We start from the raw sequence: 12,419 nt of genomic DNA, 5'->3' as shown, positions 1-12,419 counted from the left end.
AGGTTAAAATTTTAGCTAAGTGTTCTTAACTAGGCGGTTGAGACAAAAGAAGATGTTTTGAAGTAAAAAGTTGGTAATCAAGTTTTTTTTTTCACAAGAAAGGTTAGGCGACAAGATTTGTGAAGATTGTGTTACTATGCAATTAAAGTGTTACGCGAGAGGAAAGACTTGGCGAGAAGAAGTAAGGAAAGTTTCCATAAATTTTCTAAGTGTTTTAATAGGCCACGTGTAGAGATTAAGTTAAGCATATTTATAAGTTAAACCTTAAGCCTACACGTACACCGCTAAGAGTAGGAGTTGACAAGCTAACAAGAGTTTAAGGGTGACCAAGTTGGTTTGGATGTAGTATAAATAAGGGTTTTCAGCTAAAGATTTAGTTTTATTATTCTAAGGAAGTCACGAGAAAAACTAAAAGGCTGAAGTGCTGTTAAAGTGACCACACGAGAAGAAGTGGAAGAGGGGGATTTCAGGTCTAATTTGTAAAATGTTTTAAGTGTTTTCTTCAAAGTGTTTAAATGATTTCCAGATTCCTATACATTCTTTGTTGATTTGAAATGATGAATTTTATTATAAATGTTTCCATATAGTTTTACATGAAAAGCTTATATGTTTTATATGTGTTTTGAAGCATGATTTGATTATGAAATGGTGTTCAAACCATTAGTTACTTCCTATTATTGAGCTAACTATTATGTGTACATAATGAGTCAAGGAAACCATGGGATGAAAGGGGCTACATGGTGATGAGAAACTGACTAATATGTTGAAAGGAGCATATTAAGCTTAACAGCCTAAGCAATAAGGACGAATATGTACATTCTTGGATGTTGTGATTACAGTAGTCTAAACGCGAAGTAATGAAACCTAGTGTAGAGAATGGTTTCAGATCATTGGTGAAAGAAATGTTTGGTAACTAATGTGTGGTTATGCGAGATGAAACATTTATGCGAAATGATATATTTGTATGAACTGATTTATATTCTTGTTTTATGTTTGATGAAATAATATTTACAAAAGTTTTGCGGAAAGAATTTTCTTAAAAGCCTCACTGAGTCGGTTAGACTTACGTTTTTTAAATTTCATTTTCCAAGAACAAGGCATTAAGGCCAAGTGAGGGTTATAGAAGTGATGGATAGGTAAGAAAGCTGCCAAGGCATTTATCTTTTAAGTTTAAGTGTTTCCTTTGTCGTATGGATGGTGATGAGGTCTCAATTTTCCTTCTCACCTTCCTTCGACTTGTGCCCATAAGATATTTTTTATTGTATTTCTCTTCTTCCCTTGATGTGGTTGAGCACTTCCTCCTTTGACAGATTATTTATGTCGCTTTCTTTCTCAAACTCCACGACAGTTTACTCTTTCACTTTTGTCTCCAACTCTTTCTCTCACTTCTTCTTCTAAGGACCTAAACTTCCTTAGCTATTCTTTCTTGGGTCCTTTTTGCTAACTCTTTAAAATCAGTATCAGGCAAGGATGATAACATGTATAAATACCCATTATTAGCCCCGTTTATTGAATAATGAGGCCGAAACACATAAGAATATGATTAAAATATTTGGCTTATATTGTAAATTCGTAAGTATTTAGAAATATATCTTATATTGTAAGTATTAAAATGTTTTGTAGTTTGTATAAACGATGTGATCCTGAATCATTCATGTAGAGACATGAAAGTAGAGACATCACATGTAAAGAGTTTACATAAGACTAAACCATGAAATAGTCATTTTTACATTATACTTAACACTGTTTTACGGTATAAAATTGGCTATTATTTCGATTATAGATGACCTAGGTAACTTAATCTTAATACTAAGCAAACTATGAATTCTTGTTTACACAGGATTATTCTTAGATCTGCTTAGGCGAAGGTAGCCCATCAGTGTTGGCCCAATAAGTCTCTCATTCCAAGGGTGAGACTTGGTGGATAGTTCAAGACATAGGGTGCTAGACAAAATTTACTCATACCCACTTTAGGGTTAGTAGATAGGTTGTCTCTTAAGGACTAAATCTAGATCTTGAATAAAGGGCCCCACCCTCTCATTGGCTCGAGGGGGATTCCGTTTATAGGTTGGACCTTAAACCAATTATTCAATAATTGATTAGTAGGACTTAAAGAGCACTATGTAATCTCGAGGTAAAATGGTATTTTGACCCAACTGGGGTTACAAACAACCTGTAAAGGATTAACTTATTAATCATTGTTATATTAGGTGAAAACAAATATTTATGGAGTAAGGGGAGTGCAACTATGGAACTTTTGGTATATTGCATAATGAAGGAGATTCTGGTAAACATTGGCGAGATAATAAATGAGCATATCATTGTGTGGGTCAAGCATCCTCGCGGAGTAAGACCCTTCCTGCACTTAATTGAACAATTTGCTTAAAGGAATGTCAGATGTTAGAAAAACTTTCTTAGGTGGAGGTGAAAGATGAAATTTGGTCAGCATCAACCCTTCACTACATAATAGTCATTCACACGAATAGAGCATAGTCAAAACGCCTCAAAACCAAGGAAGGTTGTAAAGAGGTTGAAGAAGTGAATGACGATGATGTTAAAGAAGAAGATGAGGAAGATAATACCCCACTGAAATGCAAAACGCAAGACAAGGAGGAAACCTCAGAATCAAAGAAAGCAAAATCCTTTAAGGCTAAAGACTCCAAGGACGTCTTGTCGCAAAGTTTCGAGAAGAAGAATAGAAAGCCTGCTGACATGACCTCTATCCCATAATCGAAATCCTCCAAGGTCATTACCTCTCAAACTTCTGAAAAGTCCAAAACGCCAAACTCTTCCCCAAAAATCAAAAGGACCAACCCACAATATCTAAATCGCCTACTTCTTCCCAGCAAATTCAAAATATTCTTTCTTCACAAAGGAAAGATCTAAAATAATACCCTTGCCCTTATTTTACAAAATAATGACAGAACCCCAATAACCCAGCGACAAGAGGAAAATCCTCTATCTCATGTCGTCAACCCAACCAACCAAACAAAACCATTGAGCCCTAAGGGATCCAATCAGGATATTTTCCAAGACTCTATATGTGACCTCTCTATGTTTATCGAAGACGTACTAAAGGACCAAGAAGAAGAAAAGGATAGCCTCAAGCAGTCTCCAAAAAGAAGAGAATCCACTTTAAAGGGTTAATGGGAACCTAAGGTAGATGGCGAGATGAATCTTCCCTCACTATCAAAGCCTATCGTAGAGACTTCCTCGTGGAACACCACATTAAGTTAGGCGGAAAAGGAAATAGATGAGAAGGTGTTGACGAGGATTATATCTTCAAGTTCATGGATGAAGGCATCTGTAGGCCAATGGGGAGAGGATTTGAAGATAGGATCAAGTGCCAAAATGTCCTTCAAGAAACGCAATTGCGAAGTCAGAAGCAAGTGAGCGATCTGAAATTTAGAATGGACAATGCAAACACATCTACTAAGGCACAACTAAATCAACAAGATGAGAAAATAATGGAGCTTATAACACAAAATGGAGAGCTCCAAGGAGAACTTCTTGGAGTCAGTGAGCAAAATGAGGCTCTAATCGAAAGAGTAGAAAGACTGACTGACTTGGTTGAAATTTTGGCAAAAAGATGTGACACAGTTTACTGCATTATTGAGATATCGACATAGGTTAGTGTGTGTTGCAATCCCAAGGCCTCAAGTTCCGCTTAGCTTGACAAGTCCCTTAACCCATTTTGATCTGGCGATGCAAGCGATGATGAATCCACCACAACCACCAACAGAACCACCTCCACAACAACCTCCTCCTCCACCGCCTCAATCTTAAAAAGTAATGTTAAGCTTTTGTATTCTTTAATTCTTTTGTAAATTTTAATTTCTTGTCTTATGTAAATTATATTTCTTTGTAATTATATCATTTACAATACAAGTACATATTTTGGCACAAGTATTGCATGGTAAGTATTTCTTGTCACAAGTATAGCTTCCACCATATTAGCACTTTAATTTTTCTAAGTGTTTTAGTTAATGACTTTAGTGAAATAATGCGAAAAAAGTTTCATTTGTTAACTTATAATTATTTATATATTCAGTACTTCTTAAGTTATTTTTTTACCTTCTTTATTAATATTTCATATATATATATATATATATATATATATATATATATGTTTAATATTGAAGAATTATTAAAAATAGCAAATTTAACAAAATATTTACAACATATAACAAAATTTTAGATTCTATTTATACAATTTACTGACGCTCATATGTTTCTATCAGTGCTATTGATAGACAATGATAGAAGTTTATCAATTTCTATCGTGAATAGAATCTAAAATTTTGTTATAGCTTGTAAATATTTTAATTTATTTTACTATATTTGAAAATGCCTCTTTAATATTTTATAATCTTTTTATTTTTTTATTCTCTAGAGTTTTCATAATTATATGTTAATTTCATTTAGAATTTTCAATTTTCAATATTTTAAAACAATGTAGAATTTATTTTGAAAATTTATATCTAATTTTAAATTTTCTTTTTTATTTAGCTATATTTATTTTATATATTTATATTTATTAATTTTTTTGATTTATAGGTTAATTTTCAAAGTCTATTAAACTGACCATTCTTTTTAAGAAAAATATTTCAGATTTTTCTTTCCTTTTCATCGTCATATTTTTTTTCTTCCTCTTCTGTGATTTTTTTCTTTCCATTGATTTTTTCTGCAGTTTTTTTTTCAAACTGTTTTTTGGTTCAAGATTGTGTACCAAATATAAAAAATCTATTTTTCTAAATTTTTTAAACTATTATTTAGTTTTTCTAAATATAAAAAATTGTGAAAAAAATCATTGAAACATTGGATAGTCAAATCTAAACGATTGTGTACAAATAATCTTTAAAAAAACCGTTTAGATTTGGGTAGCCAAATTTAAACGATCAAATCTAAACGATCGTGTATCAAAAAATTATGAAAAATATCGTTTAGATAAGAGTAGCCAGATCTAAAGGATCAAACCTAAACGATCGTGTAAGAAAGAATAACCAAATTTAAACGATCGTTTCTCAAATATATTACGTGTGCTGAATGTCAATTAATCACATGACATTTTTGGTATTTTTCATTGTAGGTCTGTGAACTTTTTCTTTTTCGAAATTAATTTATATGGTGTAAATATTTCGAGGCTTTGTTATATTTTTTAAAAAACCCCTAATTTATATATTTAATTTAATTTTCAATATTTAAATTTATATATTGTTTGTATCTTCCAAATTTAAATTGTTAATATTTTTATTTAAACACTTTCTAAATTTTAAATTTCAAATTTCAAATTTTGCAATATGCCTGTTTATATGTTATTTTAAATTTAAATTTATTGTTTATAATATCATCCAAATTAGTTAGAATTTTAGCGTTTATGTATAATTTTTTACTAAGAAAATCATCTAAGTTATCTTTAATATTTCACAACCACAACATTTACGTAATAATATAATTGAGTTGACAAATGAATTTTACATCAACATCATTTAAAACAAATGAATTGAATGAAAAATAATATTTTAAATTAAATTTTAACAATATATGATTAATAAAAATGGTTGTATTATAGTTATTAATTTTGCAATGAATTTATGTATATGTGATAATGTTAATATTTTATCATTATTTTTCTCATATTTAATAAATTGTATATATTTTTTTACATAATAAAATTATATTTTGAACTAAAAGAATAAACGAAAATGTTAGAAAAATAACACAAGAAACGAGAAACAAGAAATGATTAGTAAAACAAATTTCTATTTCTGATTCTTTTTTTTTTCAAGAAGCTGGAATAGTTATCAAACATAATATTGTTTCTTATTCTCAAATCATAAGATACAAGGAATGATAAATGAGAAATAAGAAACAGGAAACGAAAACGTGTTGCAAGTTTATATTCAACATTCAAAAGACGTTACAGAATGTCATAGAATATGTTGCAAGATCCCTTTTGACTTCGATATCTTTGATATAGGCATCTCAATTTTAGGGGATTAGAGCCACTCTCCAAAAACTAGCATGGTGAGACGAGTATCCTCCCTAAGCCACCCGGATCAAGTGTGCAAAGAATGTCCACTTAGTAAGCAATTCAAGAAGAGCTTCCTAAAGGAGTCAAACTCAACAGGTCAAAGGCCGCTGCAAACCTTTTAATCAATTTTATGGAATAATTGGGCAACAATCAAATGTCAATTACATATCAATGTGTATCATTAGTGATAGTATAACAATCAATATCAAATAACAATCAAAATTGTAAATTTGATGTTTAGAAGGAACGATAAAAGTGTTCAACAGCGTTGTTGTAGACATGGTACTGACAATTATAAACTACTTCATATTAAATATACACACATACAACAATCAAAAAACCACGAAATAACAAATAAATACAGTAGTAATTATATAACAATCAATATAAAATATCAATTAAACATGTCAAAGAATAAAAGGTTATCAAATGTCAATTAAAAGGCAATCATATGAGAAAAGAAAAGTGTCATGACAATTACACAAGATAATCGAATGACTATCTCGTAACGTTCACTAATTGTTTCTTTAGAAAAGAAGAAGTCATTCATCATTAATTGATCAATTAAATTTCATGTACAGGTTAGTAAATCAATAAGCATATTTTTTAGACTTATCAGTTTCCATTCTTCTTTTAAATTAGGTTAGATCCCCAGTTTTACTATTTGTACAAAAAAATCAAACCATCGGGTGAAGGAATTAATTTTTTCCAATGTTTTTGTTAATTTTGGAATTTCCTAAATAAGCCATTTTTAAAATAATTGTCAAATTTTAAAATATTTAATATATATGCACTTTTTATCTTTAATGATCAGGCAAAAACTCTCACCAAAACATAATCTAAATAAATTTAGAAAGAGCATAAATATAGGAGAGAAGTTTTGTTTTTTCTTTATATTCTATCCAATATAGAAAAACTTCACCATCCTCTTTTTTAATTGACAATTATCATATACTTGCTTATCTCATGTTTCTCATCTCTATGTGGTACAAAATCAAGATTAAAAGTTGTTTTCTTAAAATATTGTTTTTAATTTTAGTTTAGGGATGTAACTAGGATGCACTAAGTTTTTTCCTTTTTTTAATTAGCTTAAAAAATACACCTTACAACATACTTCACTCCTTTTTTACTGTCATCATAAAATACAATACAATTGAACCTAACTCAAACGATATCTGAAGACATACATGTCGTACATGTCAAAGTCGAGTTGATGCCTAGGGTATATATCTAGTTCAAGAGTGGCAAGGTGTTAGGAGGGGAGTTGGGTGAAGAAGGGCAATTTGGAAAAAGGGTATGAAAATGCTTGCAATTAGGACAAGATGGAGAAGACTTTGAGAGAATAACAAGAAGGTGGCAATTGAGACAAGGCAAAGCCACCATGTTGCTACTTTCTGAAAAAGAATAATTTCCATGTTCATGTCCAAAATTCATCAAATTATCAGCTTTTGATGATGGAGAATTAATGTTGTTGAGCTCCAACGCCAAGTCTAGCTTTTGGTGATGATGTTGTTGATGATGATCTTGATCTTTTGGCCAATTCCAACTCTTCCTTAATGTTTTTCTGTTTAGATAGTACATTTTCCCTGACTGCACTAGCTAACCCCCAAATATTATATATATAGCTATATAGTAATGGTCTAAACTATCATATACAATACACATAGAGAAAATTATATAGGTATGAAAAATCATTTTAAATCAGAAAATTGCTAAAAATATTTATAAATATCTTAAAATATCATAATCTATCTATGATGGATTGTGATAAAATACTATCAGTACCTATCATAACATATATATATTGACACGTATAGCAATTTTTTCGCACATAAATAAGATTACAAATTTGTTAGAATGATGAAGAGAGACTTTAAAATGTTAGGTTAATTAATCCAATTGGAGCATAGTTTTCACAGTTTGAGAGTATAATCACAACATAAATATAGCTCAACTGTTAAAGCGAACCGTCTTTTTTTGCAAGGACAAGATTTCATAATTTCACTCCTAAAATTCTTTTGTAGAAGTAAATAAAGCAAATAAAGCCACATTGAAACTTTATTTCTTAGGAGTGAAGGTTTAATTTGAATTTAATCCCCTATTTTCACACTTATTCTATATATTGTAAGTGTTTTTCTTCAGAAAGATAGCTAACTGAAGAGAATTTTTCTTTAGTACAACAATTGTAATATTGAGTTATTTTAACACTAACAAAGAGAATTTAACACGACTTTAATAATTTAGTAAAGTTTAAAAAGTAAAACATCATGAACATAAACCCTAACGCTTTACTGTTAAGACATCAGTAACTTTGTTTAGTATAACAAAGAAAAGTGGATTTGGAAGTACAAAAACTCTTTGTTGGTATGCTTACTTTAGCATAAAGATGTTAATAACCTTATGGATCAGAATTGTCATTTCATATTCTAAAAATACAGAATTTAAGAAAAGATAACAGTGAGAGAGAGACCTGAAGATCAAGACATTGCTCCCAATGAAGAGGAAGAGGATCTTTGAGTTGAAGATCAACACTTGTTTGAGACTTAATAAAGTGATGATGATCATGTAGAAGAAGCTTCCTCTTCCTAGAACATTGGCTGCTAATTTCTACTAAGTGCTTTGATGAGGAAGAATTCATCTCATCACTTTTCACAAACTGCCTTGTTGGAGCCAAAGACAACTCAGGAAATTCCATATCCAACATTAAAATAAAAAATACAGCACTCAACAAATATTAATAATAATATTCATGTTTGTAACTCAAGAGAAAACAAGGAGAAAGAAAAAGTCTTTCATTTTTCTAATGCTTTTGTGATATATATACACCAAAACATGCAAAAGAGAGAGAGTGTGTCTGTTTTTGCCGTCTTAAATTTGAGCTTCCATCAAACCCATTTGGAAGGCAGAAGCATTTAAGTTGACAAGTGGATATCACTTTAATGCCTCAAAAATCTTACTCTCTATTCTCTCATCTTTTTTTCCTTCTGCATTTATGCCCAAATCTACACACATGACCACATCTGAGCTTGCTTAAGAAAATGATTCAGTACATCTTGAACATTATCTATTTTTATGTATCTTATAAATTTTTCCCATCATAATTTATCATAAGAAAAATTTTGTTTTTTTATTATTTAATTTTTTTTATGGGAGTTGTGAAAAGGAATGTTAGAAAAATGAATGACATCAAGAATGCATTCAAATACCAATTATTCTTCTTTAAATTCATTTTTTTTATAACTTCTTTAAACTTTCTTTTTCGTTTACTCTCATATTTAATTCCTTCTAAATATTATAATGAAATAAATAATATGATTTCTTATTTTCAGTGGGTAGGTGTTTTTTCATTCATCACCATTATGTTTTGGACTACTAAACAAGAAAATTGTAGAAAAAAGAGGAGAGGCCATATAAGTTTTTTTCTTTAGAAATATTCCAATATGAAGAGGTAATATTAAAATGGCGTAGGAGATTCATAAACTCAAAAAATATTTCTATTAATTTATACAGTTTTTTCTATTTATTAATTGTCGTATCAGAAGAGGATACATTATTTGATTTTCGTAGCCCTTCACAGTTCTTAAATGCAAATCATGTCATAGCAAATCTCACGAAGAAGGGTAATGTGAAGAAATCTTAATTCTATGTAATTAATATTATAAATATGAAATAGGTAATAATAGATAGATATTCGAAAATTATCATCTAACATAATTAAACATTCACGATCTGTTATGTTAAAAGATTAAGTGGCCAAAGTGTGTTTCACTCAAAAGTACTCGACATGACTTTTTTTCCTAGCTAAAGTTCGAAGATTCGATCTCATATGAACATGAGAAATGTGAATTTTACCTAAAATACATTTGAATTTAATACCAATTGATTACAATAAACATGATCCTCACAGATTGGGTTCAAATCTATGGTTTTCTCTATAATAACTTTGAATTATTGAGCTTTGTACAAATCTTCATGCTTTCATGCTTACAAGTTGGGGCACATGTCAAAGTACTAGATACAATATGGATTAAGTTTACATATTTTTGTACTTTTGATGAGCACGTAAAGATTCAACTAATTAAGTGGTATGTATTCGAGCAAAAAGTTTAGGAACTCGTACTTTATTCACTCCTAATGAGGTTATCAAACTTTTGCATTTTACTTCAATTTTATTTTTATTGTTACATTTTTACTTATTTTGCGTTGCTCGTAAAGTTTTAGTATACATTACAATTGTTATAGGTTTTTGTTGCTTCATTATTATGTTTTATTAAATTCATAAGAATGTTTCACATGAGCCTTAACTTTTTTTTTTTTTTTTTTTGTTTTGCAGCTTCATTATTGTGTTGTAATAACCATGGCTCTTGGAAAGAGCTATTTATTTGTACTTAATAATCCTCTATGCTTGTTAAGTATAATGTGATTAATTGTCTATTTTGTAGGATTATCGAGCAAATCATGCACATCGAAGAGTTATTTGGCTTTTGGGTTTAATTTGGAGCTATCGATAGTGAAATCGAGCACCAAAGTTTCAAGAGAAGAAAGAAAAACCAAAATGCTCCTAAACCGAGTGCAAAGGGCGCTTACAATGTATCGTGCTCAATGCTTAAAGGGCATGAAGAGCATACATTTGGGGAGCACAACTACGCCTTGAATCTTAAGAGACGACAAACACACTTGAGCACCAACTTGAGTGTCATGGCGCTCTATGCTATGCAGTTATGCTACACCTGTTTTTTATATATATCATCTTCATTGATTTTAGGGGTTATTACGGAGAATTTGATATAAGCTAAAGTTAGAATCAAAACCTCTCTTCTTCCTCTATCTTTTCTTCATTCTTAGGTTAAATTTTGCTTTTATTTTTTGTTGCAACTTATAGATGGGATGCCTCCTTTTTCTCTAGTCCATGAATTGATGAGACAATTTTGTACTTAGTTTTTATAAGAGTAGGTTTTTGCAACTTTTTTTTTTTTTGTTGAATGAAAACAATTGTATATTGATTTGTGTTTTCCTTTGAAAACATTCAAATTTTTGAATACACGATTATGTTGTAGGCTATCTCTCGTACACATTTGTTTTCATTTGAATCTATAATAACTTGTTTTCCTTATAAATCGAAGTTATTATAGCCTTTTAGGTAGAATAATGGATCAAAATGCATAGTAAGTGTGTCAAAGTGCGTAGAATATATATATTGTAAATTCATAAATATTTAGAAATCCACTTTGCATAAGCGTTATGTCTGCTTTATCCGATTTTTAGTGTCTAACCACAAAATTATATTATTAACAAAAGAAAGAAACTGGTGACTAGTAGAGGAACTCATGAGAAGACTATGCAAAGAAGACCACATCAGAACGCAAGAAGATAGTTTGCTAGAAGACAAAAATGGTAGATGGAGATTATATGACTTGACAACAGAGGCAACTTTTAGCGCTGACGTGATTAGAAGATAGATTTTTTTGCCTCAATCTGTCTATAAAAAGGAACTTCATCCTTACCAAAGAGGAGGCCAGGCGTCTAAATGGAACACCCACTAGAGGTCTGAATGAGCTAAATCCTAGAGAGAGGTGGAAAAGAATAGTCTTTTCACCGTCTGTAAAGTAATTCTTTCTCTTCTCTGGTCAGTTTGTAGAGTGAAAACTTGAGAGCTGAGTGAAGAAAAGTCCATCCCCCATTTTCCCCTACTTGTAATGTCACTTTTATTTCTTACCATTTTTGTATTTATTTATTTTGTCTGATAGCATTAGACATTCTTTCACCCCCACCCCCTTCTTTAATACAAGTTAGTTCACATTTATACCATCTTAACCACCCTCACTAAATCATCCTTTACCGAGTTCTCTAGGTGTACATAAGTAGATTCAATTTCATACTTTCATTCTTCTATACATTTTTATTATTTTATTCTTTTGTACCGCCTAATTGATAAGTAGACTCTAGAACTAAGATTTGATATCAATTCCCTCTGTTCAACTCTGGACTATCGGAAAAAACCTATTGTTTTCTTTACACTTGGACGAACAATAAAAAAACTTGTACAACGAAGACTTAGAAGTATGCGATGAGCAATTGAGAGCATTTTGCATGCAATAATCATGTCATCTCGCATGATAAAGAGATTCATGAAGAGCATTTTGCTTGCAATGATTCTGAATCAATGATATATCATGAAGAATTAAACATACACATATTATATACTAGCATAAGCAACAGCACTATGTCCATGTCGCATCATCATGTTGCTTAGAATCAGCTTTATAGGACACTACATTTTCATATCACTAAGTTCGCATAGTTAAAAATATCTACGGTTCGTATAACAAAATCAAAAAGCCAATGAAGTTGGTCATTTTTTAAAATATTTCAGGTTTTCCCTTTC

The 12,419-nt window shown here is 30.5% G+C and overlaps 1 protein-coding gene across 2 annotated transcripts; it reads right to left on the bottom strand.

Moving 5' to 3' along the window:
- Nucleotides 1-7,091: 7,091 nt before the first annotated feature.
- On the bottom strand, nt 7,092-8,861 carry LOC105435750. 2 transcript variants are annotated; one of them, XM_011658205.2, is made up of 2 exons: nt 8,505-8,861; nt 7,092-7,633 (listed from the first exon to the last, which is right to left on the bottom strand). In XM_011658205.2, the coding sequence occupies exons 1-2, from the start codon at nt 8,736-8,738 to the stop codon at nt 7,265-7,267; spliced, it is 603 nt and encodes a 200-aa protein (XP_011656507.1). In that variant the 5' UTR covers nt 8,739-8,861; the 3' UTR covers nt 7,092-7,264. The 2 variants fall into 2 exon arrangements, with proteins under 2 accessions (XP_011656507.1, XP_011656508.1); XM_011658206.2 differs by having other exon boundaries at nt 7,092-7,624; nt 8,505-8,859.
- Between the last annotated feature and the right edge of the window lie 3,558 nt (nt 8,862-12,419).

Source organism: Cucumis sativus, chromosome 6 (assembly GCF_000004075.3).
Source record: "Cucumis sativus cultivar 9930 chromosome 6, Cucumber_9930_V3, whole genome shotgun sequence".
Taxonomy (NCBI): Eukaryota; Viridiplantae; Streptophyta; class Magnoliopsida; order Cucurbitales; family Cucurbitaceae; genus Cucumis; species Cucumis sativus.
The sequence above is the reverse complement of the archived record's forward strand: the minus strand, read 5'-3'. Positions and strand labels throughout refer to the sequence as shown.

Excerpts from the sequence above, each read along its gene's own strand:
- LOC105435750 (XM_011658205.2), bottom strand. The coding sequence starts at position 8,738 with ATGTTGGATATGGAATTTCCTGAGTTGTCTTTGGCTCCAACAAGGCAG. Across the intron at positions 7,634-8,504 it reads AGCAATGTCTTGATCTTCAG|CTAGTGCAGTCAGGGAAAAT; the intron begins GTCTCTCTCTCA and ends TTTGGGGGTTAG.